The sequence below is a fragment of the Gallinula chloropus genome (assembly GCF_964237585.1).
Source record: "Gallinula chloropus genome assembly, chromosome: 6".
NCBI classification, from domain to species: Eukaryota; Metazoa; Chordata; class Aves; order Gruiformes; family Rallidae; genus Gallinula; species Gallinula chloropus.
The window spans coordinates 25,964,563-25,987,283 of NC_140091.1; the positions used below are offsets into that span (position 1 = coordinate 25,964,563).

General features: G+C 50.1%; 1 protein-coding gene across 1 annotated transcript in view; it reads left to right on the top strand.

Moving 5' to 3' along the window:
* Positions 1-8,865: 8,865 nt before the first annotated feature.
* Positions 8,866-22,721, top strand: part of SUCO (SUN domain containing ossification factor) — a gene marked incomplete at its 5' end in the record, with an annotated part of 38,403 nt that continues 24,547 nt past the window's right edge. The window contains 3 exons of the mRNA XM_084266206.1: positions 8,866-8,930; positions 19,116-19,224; positions 21,479-21,580. Coding sequence (XP_084122332.1) covers positions 8,866-8,930; positions 19,116-19,224; positions 21,479-21,580 — 276 coding nt within the window. The remainder of the gene's footprint in view (positions 8,931-19,115; positions 19,225-21,478; positions 21,581-22,721) is intronic.

Below are 22,721 nucleotides of genomic sequence, written 5' to 3' on the forward strand. Positions count from 1 at the left end.
AGCCACAAACAGCGGCAGCTGCGCCGGGGTCCGGCCCCGCGCTGGGCTGGGGGCTGCCGGGGAGCGGGGGGGTTGGGGAGGGGGCGGCAGCGCTGGGCACCGTCGGGCCGGCGAGGGCTTCCCCTCTGGGATGAGCCCGCCCGCCCTGGGCTGCCCTCCCGCAGGGGAGGCACCGAGGCGGGCGCGGCCGGTCAGGGGGGTCTGGGCCGGTCTGGGCCGCTCCCCGCACGGTGCGTGCTCAGCCCGGCTGCTCGGGTACTGACCCCGGCCGGCGCCGCCGGCCCCACGCCCTGTCCCAGCACACGGGGCTCCTGCTTTTCCGGCCGAACCAGGAGCGCGGGGGTGATGCTGCGAGCGGAGGTCGCCGTTCCTTTGCGGCTCCCGCCCCACTCTCCTGGCCTCCCAGCGCCCTTGAGAAGCGGGGGGGAGGAAAGGGAGATGCTGCAGCTTGGGGTGGGGTGGGGTGGGGGGGCGAGCAGGGCGGCTCTGCAGAGACCCCCATCTCCTACGCTGCCTGCTGCCTCCGCAAAGGGACCAAGCTAGCATGTGCTGAGGGGACTGGGGAATAGAAAAGGGGTGAGGGAAGGTTTTGCAGAGTCAAGAGGTGTTTTCCCTAACTGTGTGCTCCTTCATGCTCAGGTCGGATGCTTCCCAGCCCCGGAGAGGTGCTTGCTGCGGAGGAGCTGCTTACTTTGGCCATAGCTGAGGCCATGACTGGCACCTGGGAGGCCCCATCCCGGGGTAGCGCAGTCCGAACACTGCCCTGCCTGTGCTCGGGAAGGGGTGTTCGTGGCTGTTTGGTCTCCGAGGCAGCACACAAGGAGCCCACGGTGGGGTTTTTGCTCTCAGGCATTGCCCTGCACAGAGCAGGACCCGGCCACGAGGGATTCTCCAAACAGGCCCCCACCTTGTCCAGATGCATGCAGAGCAGCAGGTAACCCCCACAGCGCTGGTGTGCGTGTGGGGTGCTGGGGCTGAGCTACCCCTCGGTGACATCTAAAAAGTGCCACCTGGCTCCCCAGCCCCATGCCGCCACGCTTCCTACCCAGGGCAGGAGCTGTTGCTTATGCTGTGCTGAGGGGCAGGGCTGGCAGCCTCTGAGCCAGTTCTGGCTGCACCACCTAAAACCCCCCATCCCTGTCCCCTGTGTGGGGCCACGTGTGTGGCTCTGTGCATGTGCCACTTCCACGTGCGCAGGCTGGTGCCCGCAGGGACAGGGAGCGCTGCCAGCTCCCAGCATGGCTGGCATCGCTTGGAAGCCCAGGGCCTGGGAACTCCAGACTTTGAAGGAAATGCTGTTTTCCCAAAGGCACGGAGTACAGCTAGGAGCGCATTCAGAGGTCGCCATGCCCCTCCTGCTCCCCCAGGAAGTGACGGAACGCCACATCCCGCAGGCACAGGCAGGGCAGCAAGTGGGTTGTGGCAGGTTTGGTTTGACTTGGCCTTGGGCTCTTACATGTAACTGTGGTGCTCTAGGGACCAGGAACAGTGAGCTGGGGCACGATGCTGCCTCTGTGCCATCAGGTGCATCTGGAAACCCCAGAGGAGGGGGAAAATGGGTGCTTCTTGCACCCCTTTACATCTCCTCTGCTGTGGGCCACTGAAGACTCCTCAGAGGCAGGGAGAGGCAGGAGACCATCACTGTTCGGTGACCCTCTGTGTCCCCAAGCCACATCAGGTGATGCTGGGCATGGCAGCAGCAGCAAAGCCACCACCAGACAAGGGGATCATCCTGGCTCTGCACCCTTGGCAGTGCTGAAACCGGCTGGGCCAGGCTCCAGCTCAGTGCTCGGGGGGCCCCAACGGACACGAAGTGGCTGCTGGGGTTGTCTCTGTGTCCCCACGTGTGCTCTGCTGCTGCAGTGCGACCGTACCGCCCACAGTCCAAAGGGCAGCTCAGCCCTGCTGGGTGGCCCAGACTTTGTCTGCAGGGGAATGACTCACCCACTTGCACCACAGTCCTAGCAGGATCTGCCACGGAACCAGCCACGTCACCATCTGTCCTCGCCAGTCAGAGGGGAACGTGGAGTCGCCCTCAGCACTCCTGGGGCTACGTGGCCCATGGGCCTCTCAGCAGGGACAGACTAAGAGAAGCAAACACCCCTTTGTGAGCATCTCGGTTCCCCCTCTGGATTCCATGCAACAAGACCGCCCTCACCTCCTGATGAGGTGTCCCCAGGTGCCACTTGGAGAAGTTGTAAGTGCTGTGCCGCCCTCTGATGAAGTGCAGGAATGAGGACCTGGACACTGTGGCACCACAAACCCCTCGTAGGTGGAGGGCCTGTGGCTTGGATGTCCCCTCCCATTTGCAAAGAGACCACACTGCAGATTTGTTTTGCTTCTGCTGGGCAGCAAATGTTTGAATATTTGGAAGGAAGGCTGGAAAAGGTGCTGGGCTGGCTCTGGAATAGCTGTGACTGAGCTAGGCCTGGAGATGCATGGGTATCGATGGGTGGAGGGCACTGCACCCCCACTGCTGGCTTGGGGCCGCCCCCAGGTCTGTCTGCTTGTCCTCAGGCCGGGATCGTTGCTCATGTTGCAGGGAAGTAGGCTTTGGAATAACAGCACACCCTCCTTTGGGCTCAAGCTTGCCTGAGGCTGCATGGACAATGGTTGATCCTGCACCTCTTGGTGTCCCTCAGCTGGGGCTGCTCCCCTGCATCCCGCCCACATCACCCTGCATAGGTCGTGCTGTGCATCCCAGGTCGCTGCGGCAGAGCTGGGTCCATCCATGGGCCAGGGGCAGCAGCAGGGTGCTTGGGGTTTCTCTACTGGGAGATCCCCCAGCCTTCCCCTCTGACCTTGGAGTGGAAGCCTCCCTCCACAGGAATGTTTTTTGGGGGAGAGGTTTGCATAGCTTTAGCTGGTGAATTTCTCCATGCCAAGAGACCGTCTCCTGCCTTCACTTGCCCCAAACGTGGCTGCGTCTGCTTCCCACAGGTATCTCTTTAAGGAGTTTTTTAATCCAGTCCCTGGTGTGGAGTGGGACAACAGAAGTAGCTGAGCCCCATGGGGTGATGTGGGGGCACCCAGGGCTGGTCCCCACAACGGTGTGCCCAAGCACAGGGGGTCCTGTGCTGCTCCACCTCTCCCAAGCGTCTCCCTTCCCTGTGGACAGGGCAGGTCTCCTGGGTCCAGGTCCACATCCCAGTCCCAGGGTGGCGCGCTCCGAGGTGGGACCGGTCCAAACTTCAGCTGCCCAGGTAAGCTCGGCTCAACCTTCAGCTCTGTGTGACACGTCCTTAACACACAGGTAAACATAGACCCTGCCTGAGGGTCCTGAGCGTGGTTCTCATGGGTGCTGGAAGGTGCAAAATGCTGGAGATTCGAGATTCAGGGGTGAGGACGGTGTCACGGTTCACACGCGTGTCCCCAAGACCTGGCACGGCCATGACCAGGGCCACACACCAGCTCTCCACTGCCTGAGCCTTGTCCCATGGCCGCTTCCCTCCCCTCACAGCTCTGGGAGCAGAGCGAGGGGGATGAAGGCACCAGGCATCTCCCATGGAGAGTTCTACCCTCTGCTCAGGTGATACGCTCATCCTCCAGCTGTGTAAGCACAGACAAAGCCCGAAGCAGATGGGAGGGGGGACACTGGATGGAACGGTGCATGTGGAGGTGCTGGCTTTTTAGGAAGTGTCACTAGGAAAAGACTGGAATGCGCGGGCCACGAGGGGCTGTAAGTCCCTCCTTCGGTGTGATGCGCTGCAATGGGATCCTGCTCTGCGCCCGCCTTCCCAGTTGGGTAGGAAAGAAGCACTTGTTCAAGCCCAGCATGGCTTCAGCCCAGGAACCCAGCAGGTTTGGAGGAGCCTTTCCTTCCCTCTTCCCCTAAACATCAGCATGTTCCCCTGTAAGCGTGTGGGTCCCCAAGGAGTGCCGCTGCCCGGCACCCCCCTCATCCACCTCCCTGTTTTTACAGACCTGCCAGGGACAGGATGGAGGCAGGTGGGAATGTGGTTTGTGTTAGTGCTCGGCGGGAGGGGAAGGGAAGCAGCCGAGCCCGTGGTGTCCCCTGCACGTCCCCAACCAGCCCTTCTCCTCCCTTACCCCACCACTTGCATCTGGCGGAGGTGCTGGTGCTCCGGCGCTGGCTGTGACAGGGGCTGGGTGTCTCAGTTTTGGTTTGGCACCAGGAAAGCCACAGGTGCACGGCCGGCCAGGTCACACAGGTGCCTTCCCAGCCCCTCCACTTGCCCCTGGTTCTTGTGCGCGCCTTTGGGCCACACTGTCCTCCCAAAAATACTCCCCCCACCCCACCCCCACCCCCCCCAAATAACTTCACACCTCCTCCAGGAAACGCTGCTGTGTCTCGGTTTCTGTAGCAAGATCTGCTCTTTCCCCAGGGGGGCTCAGCCAGTGGCCGCAGGAAGTGCTGAGGGACCGGCAGGCACCCACTGCAGTGGGTCACCCCGCAGGGCAGCTGTGGGAAGCCCCCGGCCCCACACCGCATTTCCATCATGTGACTGAGAGTTCCTCTTGAGGCTCAGCGGCCGTTTGGACTTTCCCAACACCATCGTTTCCTCCCTGGGTAGCAAGAGCAGCTGCCAGCCACGCACCACACTCGGCGGGGTCTTCTCTGGCTGGCAGCGGGCAGGGGCTTCCACACTGGGCTGACAGCATCATGCCAAGGTGCTACTGAGGCAGCTGCCTGCCAGCCCAGCGAGGAGAAGGGGGGGGGTCTCTTCTCCTTGGAGCCGTTTCCCATCCGCTGGCTGTAGGAGAAGGTGTTTTGTGTCACGTGGGGGGTCTGTGCTCCTGGGGCGGGGAGACAAAGAACTGGTTTTGTCTCCTTCTCCCTGCCAAAGCTGAAATCCAAATGAAGGCCGAAACATGAACAAACTGAACACCCCCAGTTTCAAGGGGGGGTGGGGGGGTGGGGTGTGTCCCATTTCAACTCCCCTTCTCTGTTTTGTGCAGATTTTAAGGTTTTTGTGCTGCTGAAGAGGAAAATCTCTGTCCATGCTGGCGGGATCCACAGGACCACGCCACCGCCGACCTGTGCCAGACTCCAAGGCTTGCTCGGACGGGATCCGGGCTGGCTGGCTGGAGATCAGTCGCTGTCCTGCACCAGGGTCACGTCGCCCCCGCCGCCACACGATACGAGCCCAACGCGGCTCGGCGCAGAGCGGGCGTTTCGGTGACCCAGCCTGTTTGATCGGCTGGTCACTGTGACCGTGGTCACAGCCCCGCAGCCTGGAGCACCATCCCCCAGGGGAGGGAGCAGGAATCAGCACCCAGGACCCATATTTGGGGCTGCTCACACAGAGGGGGTCGGCCCCAGCTGCCCAGAACACAATCGCCAGTGCAAAACCCCCACCGAGGGTCCCTGCTGCCTCAGCCCAGGGGTGAAAGTTGGCAGCAACCCTCCCCAAAAACCCCGTCCCTCGCAGCGTTGCCCCTGCTTGGTTTTGCAAGGACGAATTTAGCTTTGTTTGTTTCCCTTCAGCCTGAGTTGCAGAAGAAATAGAAGAAATTCAGGATTTTTTAATTTTTTTTTTTTTTTAATGTTTTACACTTGTGCACTGGACTGTGCCCTGCAAATGGTTATGGGCTCAGTGGAAACACCCTGGCACAACCCTGCAGTTTACAGCTTTTCCTTCACAAAGTAAGGAACAGCCAGGAAATGAAACAGGAAATTGTGTCTGGAAGGGACAAAAGTTGCGTTGTCAGAATCTGCTTATGAAGGATTTGCTTTGTTTGAACCAGTAAGGAGCTGAGATCAACAGTTGGAAGGGGAAGGAGTTGGTGTGAATTAAACCACGTGTGGAAGAACCCCTCACTGCAACCACCTGGGAAAACAAGAAGCCTTTGTAAGGAGCAGGTGGATGGGAGAGAAGGCAGCTCAGCAACTCCAGCAGCCAAGTGCTGGAAGACGAAGGCTCCCGGTGTGATGTGGGATGAGGTGTCTCCCCAGAAGTCAAATATCGATGCCGTGGTGGCCCCAGTGCCCAAACCCCTGGGAGACAGCCTACAGCTGCCTGTGGCTGAGTGCTAAGTGTGCAACAGGCGTCACCCCAGCGCTGGGCAGTGCTTGCAGGGTTAAAAAGAGACCATGAAAGGGTGGTGCAGCAGCTTGAATTCAGCCCTGCAGCACAGCTGACCCTTCGTGGGAACTGCCCCAGCACGCTTTGCCCTGGGATGTGGCCAAGAGCAAGGCGAAACCCTGCTGGGACCGCGCCGAGCTTTTTGAGAATCCCACGCCAGTATTTGCTCCCGGGTTACCCTGTGGTACGTTGGGTTTGAGGGCCCCAGAGATTGGCTAATTATACTGCTCATCTTATCAGGGGTTGAGAAACAAGCTCAGCAGGCGCTGGTATGCGGGCGCGTCAGAGGTGAGAGGGCTCGAGGCCTCTGGCTGGCGGCACACCACAGCTCTTGCAGGGACTGACTTGATGGGGCTTTCTCTCCAAGCCCCTGGGCAGTCGCTGTCACCGGTCCCCGAAATGACCCATCCCCTGTGACAGCTCTGTGGCTGCCTTTGCCCTGAGCTGCGTGCTGTGAACCCCCCAGCAGAGACAGCGGCAGACCCAGCCGCACACTGTGACGTAGCCCTCGGCAAAGCACCGAGTGCCGAGGCAAGTGCCCGGGCTGGAATACTTGGCAATGGGTTAATAAAGGTTCCCTGGCTCATGTAGCCGGCAGCTACACAGTTAAAATCATCTCTTAATGCTTTATGGATGAATTTCTCTACCGCTCAGGTCCCGACTGTCCCCAGAGCACAGAGTCTGCGGCCGGAGCTGCGCCGGTGGGCCGGGGAAGCACGCTCTGGCTACTGGGTGAGTAGCCACGGGTGGATTCTCCAGCTGGAGGCAGGACACAGCAGATGCTCCCGTTCCCCTGCCTCTCTGCAGCACCCTCCAGCCCTGAAGGAGGAGATTTGGGGCATTCCCTGTCATGGGTAAAGGAGCCACAGGTGGCACGTGCACAGTCACTCCCCCAGCTCAGGGAATTTCCCTCCACCCTTTCTGTGCCCATGTAGCCGGGCCCTGTGCACCCTGTCTCTGCTCCTAACGCTCTGCAGCACAACGTGGTGCCTGTGCAGCCGCAGATCCACGCTACCAACGTGCCACAACGTCTTGGCTCCGGCGTTTCCGAAGGCCGCAGCAAACCCGTGCGGGGAGGGCGCTGGCTCACAGCACGCCGGTGCTGCGGAGCAGTTTCACAGAGGTTGTCAGGATTCACCTCGCTCCCACAGCCGGCTGCGCAGCTCCTCTGTCATCCTGCTCCTGGGGCGGCTGGGCTGACTGCTGACCCACAGGGAGAGCTGCCAGCAGGATCTGCAGGGGGATTGCTCTGGGGACACAAAGCCAAGCCGCTGCCAGAACTACCCCTTCCAGCTCAGTGCAGTCAGTTCGGGGGGTCAGCGAGCTCATTCTCCTCTGCCAGAGATTAAGCTGAAATCCCACTGGCTTCCTCAAAACCTCCTAGTGACTCAACACCGAGCCACAGCCTTGCCCAGCAGCTCCAAGGTGTGGGGTATGGGGCACCCTGTCTCACTGCCACCTCTGCTATCATCCCCCGTTTTCCAAAAAGACACAGCAGGGATGTGCCGTGCAGGGACCCTCCTGCGACAGCCCTGTCCTCGAGTGCTGCAGGACAGGCTGTTTGTGTCACTGGGCAGCCCGCGGTTTGCTGTCTGGGCCAGGGGCTTAAGCCCAGGCTGTGGAGATGGGGCACAAAGCTGGAGCTGCTCCTTTTTCCCTTCTCCTAAGTGTGCTGGCACACAGGGCTGGCTGCTGTCTGCGGCACTGACAGCTGGAGCCCAGGAAGGCCCCGCTCCTGCCAGGATCACTGGGATTCACAGCCTGCCGTGCCTCCCTCTGGGCAAAGTAGTTCTTCCGTCTTCGGAGCCCTGGCGTGGGCACGTTTCCAGCAGCAGGCCGGCCGTGCCAGCGCCAGGGCCGGCGGCTCCCGCAGCGCCGGGCTGCGGGGATGGATCACACCCGCAGCTGCCCGGCCTGCGGGTCTCCAAGGGGCGGCTCAGAGGGAGAGCGCTCCCCGGGGTGGGCCTCGGCACGGGCCAGGGCCGGTTGCGGGCGGAACCGCCTCAGCCCCACCGCCGGGCACCCCGCACACCCGACCCCAACGCAGCCTCCCGGCCCCCCTCAGGCCGCCCCAAAATGGCCGCCGGCGCCCCGCCCCCGCGCTTGGAACTACAGCTCCCAGCAGCCCCGCGCCCCCCCGCAGAGGTCTCTTTTCCTCTGGGGCTTCGCCACAGCGCCCAATCAGCGCTCGGGCCTTCGGGGCGGCTCCCCGCAGCGCCTGATTAAAAAAATTAAACTATAAAGAATGTAACGCGGGAGAGCCGCCCCTGCCAATGCCCCCCGCGGGCCCGGGGGTTCGCCGCCAGCCGTCAGTCATTACTACGGCGATTCCCTTTCTCGGCTTGTTTCACGCGGACACCTCTGGGGGTCCTGGGAGGGGAGGGGATAAGGACGAGCCGCTCTCTTTGATTCGCCGTCGCGCTGGAGCGGAGAGGCCAATCCGCGCCGGGAGCCGGGGTTGGGGGGGCCGGGCCCGCTCCCAGGTGCGCAGGCCATTGGTGGCGGCCGAGGGAGGGGGCGGGGCGAGGCGGCGGGGCAGGGTGACGCGTATCCTTCCAGCTCAGCGCGTGAAGGGAGAAGGGGCGGGGTTGAGGGTGGGGGGGGGCGGCTCGGTCCGGCGGGTAGTAACGGCCGCGCTCGCGCCGCCGCGTGCCGCCTTCCGTTGGGGCCGCGCTCGCGGGGGGGGGGGGGGGGGCGGGAAGAGGGGCCGCCCCCTTTTTCTTCAGCGGCCGCCGCTGCCTCCGCTCTTCCCGCCGCCCCGCCGCCGGTGAGGATGCGCCGCCTCTTCCCGGCCGCCGCAGGTAGACGGGGGTAGACGATGAGGGAGCCGCCCCGCCGGCTGCTGGCCCTGGGCTCCTGCCTCTTCCTCTGCGCCTTGCTCTGGTGAGTGCCGGCCGTGCCGCGGGGCCTTCGCGGTGCGCGGGGACGGGGGAGAGGGCCCCGCCGCGTCCTGCCGCTTGGGGGGGGGGGGGTCTTGGGGCGAAGAGCGGCGCCGGGCCCCCGTAGTCGGGCTCGCCCTCCTCGGCCCCGCCGCGGCCATCCCCGGCGGCCCGGGAGCCTTCCTCCGCCCTGGCAGCGGCGGGGAGGGCGCCGCGTTCGGGATGCTGAGAGTCGGCGGTCGGCAGCGCGCGGGAGGCGGCGGCGGTGCCGGTGCCGTGAGGGAGAGAGCGGCGCTGCCCTGGGGGCGGGGGGGGCGGGGGGGAAATACGCGCGGGTTCCTGCGGTGTGGCGGCGGGGGGCGGGCAGGGGAGGCCCTGGGGAGGGCGACTCCCGCTGCCCTGGGTAACGGTCGCTTGCCGCGGCGGCAGGCGCCGGGGGCTCAGGGGCCCGAGCCCGCGGGGGTAGGGGCTCGGGGTCGCGTCGCTGCCACCTCACGCTTTTAACCGGGGAGCTTGCCAGCTGCTCCCGGCTCAGTCCGAGCTCTGGCTGGAGTCGTGCTAAAGTGAAGCCGAACCAGCCCTCTCGTTTTTACACCGAGTGTGCCTTGGAGAACCTTTTCCGACAGGGATCACCTCAGCCGTGACTTGTTCCGGCACCTGCTGTTTGCTTGGTTTGCAGGCTTCCTTGAGATGTGACGTTTATTAAAAGCACAAGCATTAAGAGAATCTGCTTCGAATCTTTTTAAACTTTGGCCTCCTTTGAAGTCCGTGACTCAGTGTTTGAGAAACGCTGGCCAGTTTGAACAGCAGACTGCAAATATTGGAAGCTGAATGGCAGCTGTTTGTATGTCTGGTTTATTATTTTAGTGCCTTGCCTGTAAATTGTTTAAGTGGCCTATTTAAAGAAAGCAGAAAAATTGAAGAGCTTGAATTGTCTTGCAGTTGATTCTAGTTGGATGGAGAAGGGGGAGCCCGGGCATCTCTCTGTTCAGACCCAGTTGTATGAATCTGGCACTGACGCTCGCTTCGCTGGGTTAGGACAATCCCAGAGCAAATTCTGTTCGTGCCACCACGTTTTTGTATTCAGGAGACAAAGCAACGTGTCGAAAAAGCACCTCAACACACTTAAGTGTTTACATTTAGTGAAATTGTAAAAGAAAAAGCCCTTAGTCATACAGGTTAACTGAGCTGTGGACCTGATATAACTGTCTCCAAACAGCTTGTCTTTTGCTTGTTGGACAAGTAAGTGCTTTCTTAGGGAGTGTTTTACTTGTTAGGAAGGCAGTTTTTGTTCCTTACAGTGTCTTGAAGGTTGATAACTTGTTTCTGCCTAGAAGTTCGTTAATAAAAGGGTTTTCTGTTTAGTGATAGGTGGATAGGAGGGTCAGAGTAATTTTTATTATTGCATTATTAGTTTGCTGTTGTAATGGGTCTATTTACTTTTAGAAGTGCAGATGCTGATTTCCTATTGATAAAGATATATCCTGGTCACCTAACTCGTTGAAATAACATACTTATTCTGTAAAGCTCAGACAGATTCTACAATCATCTTGGATGTATTTAGGAGAAAAATTGAGCTGAGGTTTTTCACTTATTAAAAGAAGCTGCTCTTTCAAGCAGCGTTTTAACTGATCTCCGAGCTTGCAGGAGTGTATCCCAAACCCACAGCTGTTTAAAAAAGAAGTTCAGACTGTTCTCACTGCTTGCTTTGGTTGCTTTTGAGTAAAGAGGCAGCATATGAATTCTAGACGTTGGGGTGTGTGTCACAACTAGTTCTCTAGTCTCTGTAGTCCAAACATAAATTTGCAGCAGGGTTGAAAATCCTGTCTGCGGGATGGCACTGCGACTTGCTTTAATTTCATAGCCGTGTCAGATTTGTAATTGGGAAGTCCTGATGTCTGTTAATTCCTGCATTGTTGCTGGACTGTGTGACATGGTATCTTGTGATGTATACAACTTCTTCCTTAAAAAAAAAATCAATGACCTAGTTCACAGAAGCAGTTAAACTTGAAATAGTAAATGGAAGGCTTTGCCATTACAAGCATTGGCAGGAGTGACAAACATTGGCCTTTTAAATTTAGTTGTCTTGAAATGTAATCTTGAGAGGATTTGAAGCTAGTAGGAGAGAAGCGCTCTTCCTACAGATGAAAGAAGTGGTCAACAGATGATCAGGCTATAAACAAAAAAGCAAGGGAAAAACCACAAGACAAAACAGAAACCCAAACAGTACTCTCAGGACTACTTGGACTCAGTATCATTTTTAAACCTGGACTTCGTTTTATTTCTGAGTAAATGGTTTCCTCTTTCTTTGAGACAACGCTGAAAATAGGGTGTTTTTTTAAAACCTCATAACGTGCATTGTAAAGCTTACCTTAAGAAGTTGGTCCAATGGAGAAATATCAGCAGGTAAAAATCCAGTGGGGGAAAAAGTTTGATATGACAGTTTTCTAACTGGGAACCGTTTAAAAAGCTCTCAACTGGTGAGTTAAAAATGTGAATGACAAAAATGTACGAAAAACCCTAGAAGGTTGAGTTGAGGGATCTGTTATCTCCTCTCTTGTGATAATGGCAGTGTGATGGTGTTCTTTGGGAGCGCAGGGTCAGAGTTATCAGTACTGGTGGCTTTCTGGAGCAGTCTGTGTGCGGAATAAACAGAGCTCTCTGACAGACCTGAGCCAGCGAGGTTGCTCCAAATAACTCGAAAGAATGGGATGGCTGCATGGCTTTAGATAAATACTTTGGATGAAAGTAAATCTTAGGAATGTAGTGCCCTAAAAATAATATGCAACTGTGCGGATCAGAGCTTTGCTTGTATGTGAGAAATGGCTCCTCTTGTCCTGAATGTGCAAAGGGTTTTTTAATCCTTTAGTTAATCCCTTTTTTGTGGTTGATCATAATATAAAAAAATACTTTTAAAACTCGTAGTGTTTTGTAGTTGGACAATATATATAGAGTAGATTTAGAAGCTTATAGGGATACCTGTACTATCTGAATTTAAACTAACTCTGACAGTTGTTTGAAGAGTAACCTGGATAAACTGCTCTGACATCAGCTTTTGCCTGCCATAAATGGCACTGTCAAAGCGTTAGACATGAGTTTAATGAAGAAATCGTGCATAAACTAATTTGTCTTTCTATGATTCATTCTGTCCCAGAAAGCGCTTTGCACATCCTGATCTGCTTAGTTTTTATGAACTTTTTTAATCCTTGGGGTTTACGAGTAGAAGGAAGATGGGCATTAAGTGCATGTGCACGTCGGGATTCGTTAGTTGTAGTTAAATTGAGTACTCTGCATCAGTACCACAAGGCTTGTATCAAAGCGGCCAGGCAGGGAGGGGTGTGGTCTCTGATTGAAGCCCCTGACTGAAATCTGTGAGGAGAGTATGCCCTGAAAATTGGGAAGGTCAGGCTGGGCCAGTGGTGTAGCCAGGAATAAAGCCCTAGGTACAAGTACATAGGAAAGGTGCAGATTTTTGTATTGCTTTGTATCCCTACCTATTAATTTGAATTATGTTGATTTTAATGAGAGAAAATATTACTCGTTCTGGTTTGCATTGGTGCTGCACCTCTATGCAAGTGAGCTTGTTGAAGCTTCTGTAATACCCAGGGAGTTCTGGAGGGCAGGGCGGGGGGCGAAAAGGCACAGTGTGATAACATCACTAGTGTTTGCTTTGCCACTCCTGTCCTGCACGGGTAAAGGCTGTTCTAGCCAGGCTGGAGATCACAGAAGCAGAGGGTTTGCTAATTGAACATTTACTGGCCCTGTTACTGACTCGGGGCTTAAACCTGGAGCTTACATCTGTTGATGATGGGAAGGTATTGAGTGGTGGAGTTGGGGAGCAAGAGGCTCGTGTTCCAGCACAACATGCCTCTCCACAGAAACCCTCCCTTCAGCAGAGTATGTTTATGGGAGGCTGTCCTAATGCTCTGCACAGGACTGCCAAGGTAACTTGCTTGTAATGGGGCTCGGGATTTTGCCTGGTGACTCCTCTTGTGTAGTTACTTAAATCTCTTTGGAAGGTTGATAGTAAAATAAGTGTTGTGTGTGTGCATTTTATGGGAGGAACAAAGTGGCTTGGACACTGTTCACATAGCCAAAACTCTCGTTCTGGGGATTGGATTTCAGATGGAAAAGTATGTTTCTACACATGGAGTGTCTTGTTTGGAAGTGCCTTTGTTCTGCAATTAAAGTTGGGACAAAGCTGCTGTGGCAGTCTTGGACCCTTAAAAGTCAGAGGGGGATATGCCTGGCTTATAGGCTGCTCAGGTTGAAGGCACTGTGTGCGTCAGGGGCTCTGTTGTTGGATGCAAAACTTGTCTCAATCAATAATTGAATATTTACCTTCTAAAATTATTTGAAAATCACTGAAGTGCTTTCATGTAGTACCTTCGAAAAGGCTTGTCCTAGAAACTTCAGATTTGTCCCTGCTATGAGTGATGTATTGAAGTGGCACGTACCCTTTACGAGGTAGCTGTAAAACCCTGCCTCTTGCAAGGAGGTGTGCCTTACTTCAGCACTTAATTTCAACTCTTTCTGAAAAATCTTTCTTTAACTTGGTAGTTCTTTTTCACTTTAGTGCTCTTATCACTGGGTGTTTGGCTGAATACTTCTTGGCTTTTTTGTTTCCTTCTCTCTAGCTTTTATTACAAAGTCAGGGTTTGGTAAAGTCTGTGCTTCTTTCAAGGGGAGGGTGTGCAGTGTCAAAAAAGTTAATACTTGGGGGTGCCTGAAGAGGGTGTTATTTCTGAGTATGAAAACTCTTTTGGCTGAGAACAGGGAAACATGTGGCTCTGAATCTAAAACCTCTTTTATAATTGCTTGTGAAAATACTGATCTGGTAGAACAGACAGGCCAATCCCAAGGCTGGTGCAAAAAGCTGCTGCTCGGATGAGTAAAAATATTGGTGTAAATGACTTAAACTTGGACTGTCAATAAAAGGTTCCAACATTTCACTGTTAGCTTAGGTGCTCAAAGGTTCCCGTCTATGCTATTCCATATTACATCCAAGCCATCAAGATATTGCTGAAGAGCTTTAAATGCAAGAAGTCTAATAAAAATACATTATAGAATGCCTAGGAGTTAGGTGATAGAAGGCTTTGTGATGATATAGGGCAAAATTCATGTTGCTAAAATTATGCTAATATTCAGTCCCTTGGCACTCTGTTAAGCACTGTTGTGTTTACTGTGAGTGGTGAGCGTGGGGAGCTGGTGCAGAGCAGCTGCTGGTGATTCTGAGCCTGCTGCTGAAGTGTTGTGCCCATGTAGATGAGTATGTGATGAGGGAAACCCTCAAAGGTATGTAATAGATGTTACTATAGGCTCTAAAAGTCTTAAAGTTCTGTTCCAGTTTGTGGCTATTCTACTGTTTTCCTGTGGTCTTTGCTGTCAGCATCAGGTTTTACTGTGTTTTCCCAGAATCTGTTCTTTTCCCCAAGCCTCTTGTGCGAAAGGTAAGAGTTTGCAATGCGGGGAGAGTCTCTAAAGCCACAATCTTCAGTGCTGTATTCCAGAAGTCTGGTACCAAGACTCATGAGGAACTGCCTGGAACTTCCAAATGGACACATTGAGGGCTAGGGTTGGTGGCTTCTGTCCTGCTGTGAGTGCATGAAGTGGGGTACTTGGATGCAACTTTCAAGGATGTAGTAAGAGGAATGTGTTTCAGTGTTTCATTGCAGCATGTGTCTGATATAGGCTGTTGTCTGTTGTGGGCACTGTATCAAAACAATATACAGTTGCAGTGCTGAGAAGGTGACTTATCTCAGCAGCCTTTTTTAGGAAAGGATGAGAGAAATACTGGTAGCACTGGGAGAACGGAATGAAGAGGTTTTCCACTGTTAGTCCTCTGCCTTTGATTTCTGTTGCCTAACTGAAGTCAGGGATAAATGGTTCGTTCTCTCTCTGTGCTCTTGCATTTTTATACAGTAGCTCAAAGCTGAGTCTTTCCTTGCTCAGTGTTTACTGCATGTGTCCACAATACCAAGATCAGATCAAGGGTTGCAAGAGATGGAGGTGGGATGCAGGGCTACCCCTTCCACAGTAAATTGTCTAAATCTGATAAAGTGCAGCCTTAAGCTTATTTTGCAGCCTGTGTGCTAATGCATTTAAAATGCTGAAAGCCGTATTGAAACCGGTGTCTGGAATCTCATTGTCTGAAGCCATGAAATTCAGTGTTGTCACAAGTATCTTTGTGTTGGTCTCTTCTGAGTAAGAGCAGTAAGTTGTGTGTGTGTGAAGCGTTCCAGTCTGGAGAGTGCATACTTTGCAAAGGGTAGGCAAGACATTAAAAACCTAAAATAACTGCAAAATGCAACATAGTTGGTAAGGGCTTTGCAAAAAAGCTCCTATTTCAGTTGTTTTTGGATTTTTTTTTTTTAGCACACAAAACAAGTTAGTGGATAGTGGTGGGAAATGAGATGGTATCAGTGCCTGCTGGCAGCATCCTTGCTCAGTCTACATCTGCAGATCTAGTCCTCAGCTTTTTGACTCCCTTAAGAGTCTGTCATAACTTTAAAAATTATCTTAGTAATTCATGCTGGTTTTCTGTGGTAATAAATTACTATAAAATTAATGGGGTGTGTTTTATTTTTTAACCAAGGAAGATGAATGGTTCTTTATTGCATTTATCAACACTGCCACTCCATGTGCAGAAGTGAGTGTTGTGTCTGGGGAGGTTGTGCTAAAGCAGTCAGTGCAAACAACCTTTTTCCTCTGACTGGTGGAAGTAATGTTGCTCTCCTAAAGGCTTGGTCATCTTTTTCTGGGATCTAATTTGTTCTTTTAAATGTGAGCCCCTCTTGCTGAACTGTTCTCAAAGATGGATTCCACTAAGTTACTGGGGAGAGGGTGAGGATCTTGTCTGTTTGCTGGTTTTCCTGTGCTGCCAGGCGCTGGAAGGCAGGTTACTGCTGACTCTGGGCTCTGGTTGTGAATCTGCTGAGCTTGCTCTTGCAGAGCTGCCTTTCTCTTTGACAGGCTGGTGATAGACAGCAGGATTTGTTCAGAGCAAAATATGGCTTTCCACCTTTGTCACCCTTTCATCTTATTGTATTTTTTAACTGAATAATAATAAAAAAATCTGTAATAAGAAGGGAAGTTTCAACTAACTACTGGGCACCTCTCCCCCTCCATAGGTTTTAGTGGCATTCTCCCCCTGCCAGGTCCAACCCCCTCCCCTCCACAGGCCTGTTCTGAACTGATCTCGTGGATATTTTCAGTAGTGAAGTGTCACATGACAGGGATGGTGACGTCTTCATTCTTCCCCTCAGCTGTGGGGCATTGGTGCATCTGCACCTGTTGGCAATAAGTGCTCCAAGGGATGCAGAAAATGTCTTTGGTCATCCCTGAGAGAGACAGTTCAGGGAGGGCTTGGTAAGCAGTACACTGCTGATATTGTCCTTTTATTTCCCCTTTGCTTAAAATTACACTCTTTCAGATGCCAACTGTAAACTGTTTCGGACTGCTTCGCTCTTCAGTGTCCAGAAATAGCTCTCATTCAGGAAGAATTTAAGAAAACTTAAATCATTTAGAGGACAGATGTGTTTGAACTGAATCTTGTGTGAGCATCTGTGTATGAAGCCTTTGAAAAGGAAAGCTTAGACTGATTTTCCTCTGGGAAGATGGTGTGGAAAGCCTGCTCTTACCTTCAGATTTTGCTAATTTGGGTTTCTTTTGTTGGCTGTAACTTCTGTGATAACTTGTCTTATTAGTTGTTTACCTTCTTGATTTTTATGCTTATCAAACCAGTTAGCAGTAACTTCATCCCTGATAGTCTTCTGCAGCCTCCCTTACAATCACTTGAAGAGGTTCAGCCAAATTAGAACTGGACATCCTCTCCCATGAACCCTGCGCTGCAGTTTCAAACCTTTCAGTGCGTTCCCTCTCAGAGGCCGAACAGCCACCAGCAGACCATAGCTAATTGGCGTAGCAGTAAATGCACTGTACCATTCAGATAGGGGTAAGCAGGCTTTTCTGCTTCGGTAGAGAACCACAGATTGTGCCTGCCCTGTGAGAAGTAAAGGTTTCCTTCCCCCTGCTCCCATCTGTGTCTGGGCTTGCAGCTTTTGTTTTTGGCATTGTGCACATCAAGCTGAAAAACTCGTGGCATATTAAAGAAGACATTTTTTTAACTACATTCACAATGATATTAAGACTTGTGCTTAAATTTCTTTGTTCTTGGGGAGACTTAATAGCATGTGCTATTTTGAGTCATACCTAGCAAAAATGGAATGATTAAACTTCTTTATCTGTGTAAGGTCATTAACTATTGATTACATGTTTGGAAAAATCGAAGTGTTTCTGTGCTGTTACATCATTTGAGGCTATGCCTTGTACCTGGGACGGTATATCTAGTGACTAATCTCAAGTACTATTTGTGCATTAGATCTGCTTGCTTCCAAGTCAGCATTAAAATACTACTCTTCTGTCATGAGACCAGGAAGGATGTGTCAATATGTATGGCTGCAGAAGTTGCTGTGCTTTCACTGGGCTGACACTGGGCAGGCTTGCCAGACTCAAGGGGAATTCTGTTCTCTGCAAATTAACACTTTGGTTTTCATGTTTGTTTCGTTCTGCTTATCAAGAAATGCTGAACAGAGGCGTTAGGCCATTTGGCAGGTTTTTTAATTGCAAGCTCTGTCATCTGCCTGTGGCTGATGAAGCCAGTTGAGTGCATATGCAGAATGTTGAAAGAAGCTAAAAAGTAATAGTGGTCCTGGGAAGGAGGTGATTGGTGGGACTTCTCTCAGAACGGCTGATCTCACTTGCATACTGTGGATCTGTTGCAGTGCTCTGTCAGGGCTTGGTGGCAGCAGCTAAATGAGAGATCCTGCCTGCTGCATCGCGGTGGGGCTCAGGTTTTCCTGGGGGTGCATACATGCAAACATAAACCAAAGGAATTCAGTCCCGTCCCTGGCTCCAAGGGCTCTGGGGAGACTGGAGCTGGGGAGTAGGCTGAGAAGAATTTCTGAAAGTAAGCAGATCTGATATTGCACACAGATCATGTCAGAATAACTTAAATCTGTGAGCTCTCAAACTGCGTTCTTCTAAAAGCTGTGTTTGGGCTCTCATGAAGCATGATTCGTTGCATTAAAAGTATTGATACATTAAGGCAAGAAATACATGCCTTTTGTGCTAACTGCTTTTCATGACTGCAGGTGCTGAAGTAGTTTTTAATGCAGGTGTGAAAATATACTTTGTGTTTTAAAATGCCGATTCACAACTGTTGGTATCTTTTCCCTTCTCCATCAAGGCACATCATGTTGCTCTGTACAGCTCATGGAAGATCCCTCCCTTAGTGTAAGCAAAATAGGAAAGAACTGATTTGTGTGCATGTGTAATAAAGGGGTGGAACAAGCTACAGTCTGCTCTGTATAAGATTTTTGACCTATCTTGTATTTTTATAAAGAACTAGGCCCTTTGGGCCGCCAGGCCTGATGGCTTGCTCAGTGGGTGCTATGCAGGATGTGGAGGGGCTGTGCACTGTAAGCAAGGAAAGATGCACTTCTGACACAGGTGCTTTTGTAGGTGTTGGCTCCTGTTCTATGGAAATAAATCGGTTTCCACTAAGGAGCAAAACTGTTTAGAACTGAAAGCACAACAAACCAAATCTCTATGGAGGTTGTAGCTAAAGCCAGCACCTGATTTTCCATTTCTCTCTACATTTTCTCTGGTTTTTACATGGGCCTTTTGTTACATACACTTATTTTCTCTTAATTCTCTTAAATGTGCTTGAGGATGCTGAACATACAGAATTTTCTCAGTTTTGGTCTGTACTTCAAAATAAGGAACTTTACTCTTTTTAAAATCTGGGGCTTTAGTTTTTGCTTAGTAGTAAACATTGCTAATCCTTTGTCATACAATTTATAGAGTTGATTTTTATTCTTTCTAACTTGCAGTAACTAATTTGTGTCAGCTTCCACTTTGTCAGGTGGTATCAACCCAGCAACTGTTCTGTGGATACTTTTGTCTTTACGAAGTAGTAAATTTGTGGTGGTTTCCGTGGCTAATTCCTTTAAAGCCATTTCAGTTTGAATGACTATCTATGAACTGTACACGCATGTCTTTATTTTTAGGTACCTCGTGGGAACAACTAGAAAAAGACTGAGGGAGATGATGCTGAGGGAATTATTTTAAAATATTACTTACTGATTTTAAATCAGTGCTTTTACCTCTTTTTTTTCTTTTTCAATAGGCTCCCTATTTGGCATGTCTTTTGTAAAGAGAGTCTTTCATCGGCAGTGCAGTGCGCTTCAGGTGATGCTTGTGCCCTTGCAAATGGTGATGAAAATGTCCAGGAAAAGGTATGCCTAATAAATCATGTTAATTAGCTGCTCGGTCTCATTTATGTTAAGTAATAAAGATTCATATGCTTTGCTTCATAGTCTTCATGGACAGCGTATTTAATGTAGTCAGTGGTTCTGTGAGCCATGGTGTTAATGTCCCAAATGTGTTTTTCCTTTCACTTTCATTGCTGTTAGTGGACAATCCAGCTGGATGGTTTGTGGTGTAGGGGAACGAATAGCAAAGCTAGTGACAGTGGCTTAAGTTTTTTTGCTTGGGTGCCAGATGTTAGAAGTGGTGGTCATCAAGGGATAGCATGTAGCTCTGCAGAGACCACGGGTAAGAGGTGATGGCCTGGGTAAGTCTGGGCCACAGTATGCCAGTTGCATCTGGGTTGTGTTAAAGACCCAGTGCACAAATGATTGCTATCTTTTATATAGAAGATATAACATTTTTTTTTACTAAGTCTTTATCATCAGTTTGTTTTCCTCCTGCCTAATAAAAATTACCAAAGCATTTGAAATGCTAATAAACAAGATTGTATTCCTTACTTGCATTACTCAGCACTTCAGGTTAAATTGAGTGTCATTGTCCCACCCCAATTAACTCATTCCAAGTTCCTGCATGTTGAAATTTTATAGTGAATTCCCAAGCAGTTGAGTCATATCAGAAAGTTGTCATAATCTTATTTATTTATTTGCACCCATAAAGAATCAGTCCTGTGATAAGCTTGGGTAGTATTGATGTTAGTGGTATTCCCATTTCTTCCATCAATTAGTTGTAGTGCTAATCATGGTTCTCATTACCAGAAAGCACAGCAAACCTGGAAAATGTGTGTTGAGCATTCTAGTTTACTCAAGTGTCGAGCTGCCTGAGCGGGGAAAAAAATACTTTAAGCACTGTAGGTTTCCTAAGTGTTTCAACACCTAGGGTACCTGCATTTTTTTGCCAGTTTTTGCAGCCAAATAGCATTTGGTTCTATTCTTCTGACTGCCTGAAAAAAGTCCTGCTTGAGTTTAATGGCTGATGTAATAAAACTGTAAGAACTGAGTAAGCTTTGCAGGCTGGGAAGGCTCAGGTGTATGCTTTCCTGCTTTTTTAAATTCAGCATTATTCCCTTCATTCTATTAATTTGTCTGCATTGTTAAGCAGACTCCTCGCTTAAACCCAAAGATGTGAGAGATACTGTACTTTTTGCTCATGAAAGAAAAATCTCTTGTATGTATGGGAAATCTTAAGCATGCTGTCTGTTACTCCTAACTAGGCTGCTGGAGCTGTCCTGCTCAAAAAGAGCAGTCTTGCAGCCCTTGATCAGTGTTCCTTAGATCAGTTGTCCCTTTGAGACATTGATGCTGTTTAAACTTCAGGACTAAGATGTGAGCTAATAATATTTGGGTGGGGGGGAAATGTTGCATAGGTATTGTCTTTAAGATTTGCCTGCACAAATTTGTATTTCTTGCTCTTCCAGTGTATGCCTTAACTCTCTCAAATTAATATGATCATGTAATCTTGTACAGCGACTCAGCTCATTTTGGGTCTGAACTCTAGCACTTTTTTCAGTATTTGACTATGGGATTTTAGAGAGGCCTTATAAAATGAGGAGTGTGTAAATTTTTGCCAGACTTTGAAAGTGCTGCCCAAAAATAACTTGCATATGCTGTAGTCACAACTTTAAAAGAAAACTTTAGGGAGCAAGTAAGTTTTTCAGTTCTGCAGTCTGGTGGTTTTAAAACTTTTTCGTCCTCAAGTGTGTATTCTTCTTTACTTTGAATTCACTGCACTTGATGGAAAATCTGCAGTTGTAAGAGTTGCTTTAAAAGGTTGCAGCAGGCTTGTGAAATCTTTCAAGTTCTACTGATAAGACTGTTACAACTGAAATGTGCCAAGTGTTATTTTTTTTTAATGGATGTCTGTTGCAAGCCATTTTAGGGTTGCCTTTTTCTGTCCTGTTCTGGGCAGCATGGAGATGGGGAGGATTTGTCAATGTGGGAAATCATAGCAGGATGTCTAACTTTCCTTAGCACACAGAGTTTAAGATGCTGCTAAGTGGTCTTTCCTGTGCTGCAATTGCATTGTTTTACTTGCTGTAGTCTTTGTACAAATGAGACTTTAAAAATGTGGGCAATCGCTCTGAAGATGCAGGTAGATTAACTTCTTGCTGAAGTTTCGGTGGTTGTGAAGGTAGCAGCACTCAGTCTGTACCAAAGTCGTCCTACTAGACTAGAAGGTTGATGTTACTGCATACTTCCTGTTGTCTTACTTTTAATATACTAGAGGGAAGAGGCTGGTCCTAGGCTGGAGTCGGAGCGTGCAGATGCGAGTACACGGAGTTACTCTGCGGAAGAGCTACTTGATGACTTTACAAAATCTGTCCAGGCAAGACTTTTATTTCGTTTACTGTCTCCATACACTCTTCAAATGCTACTTAAATTTCAGAGTCTTTCATTTTGTTTATCTGAAGCTTGTAGGGACCATCTATCATGTTTCACTTGCACGTAGAGTTGCTGTCAGACTCATGTTTCCAATGAAGGGGAGAGTGTGTATAAGAGTAATTTAATATTTGTAGGTACTGACTAAAATCTTTCCAAGATAAATTAAAATTGGATGTTTTAGGTATGTATGTCTCCTTTATAAATAAAACATTAAAAAAAGTTTCTCTATGTAGATGAAACTTCAGCTTTGATCCTTCATGGCTTCTGTTGGTTTCATTTCCTTTGGTAAAACAGAACAAGGGTTGTGTTTCAGTTCTATGTGCTATTAATGGTCTTAAGGCAGTGCTCAGTGTTTAATATTACGAAGCCCACTGTTAAAGGTGATTTGATACATATTTTTGTAGATTACAAGACAATCTATGTAGGACATACTTCAGGACATGCATTGTGTGGTTTAGATATGTAATCTACAGTAAAACTTTCCAGATATCTTCGTGTTCTGTTAGATGACTCAGAATAATCCACCATTACAAGAGGTTCTTGTTTAACTCTTGTACCAATAGAAAATACTGTGAATCTGACCTCTTTAAGTGGTTATGTGCTCTTCTGGACTTGGATCCTTATTTTGGTTATTAGCAAGGGCTAATGAAAACTGAGAATAATAACAAAGACTCAAGACTACTAGAATCTCAGAAGTTACAGCACTAAATTATGACTTCTAAATTATTTCAGACCTCTGTTGCAGTGATAAATTTAAAACCTTTCTTCAAAATTAAGCTTGGGGTGAAACTAGTAAATGTAAATCTTATTGTAATGGAGCATACAAGGAGAACCATTTATTTCAGTTGTTGAAATATTTAAACTTGTTTTCTCATGGCTGTGTCTACAGAAACACATGGTTGAGGAAGCTGTTGCAAGTGTGTTCTCCAATTAATATTTTTACACTATTATTGCAGACTATGGAAGAATGTTGCAACTATCCCCAAGTAGTACTGAATACCACTTAGATTTATAAAAAGAGAAAATTTCCCTGAACAGCCTTGCTGCTTGGTTTTCAGGCTTGTTGGTGACAGGAATCTGAACTA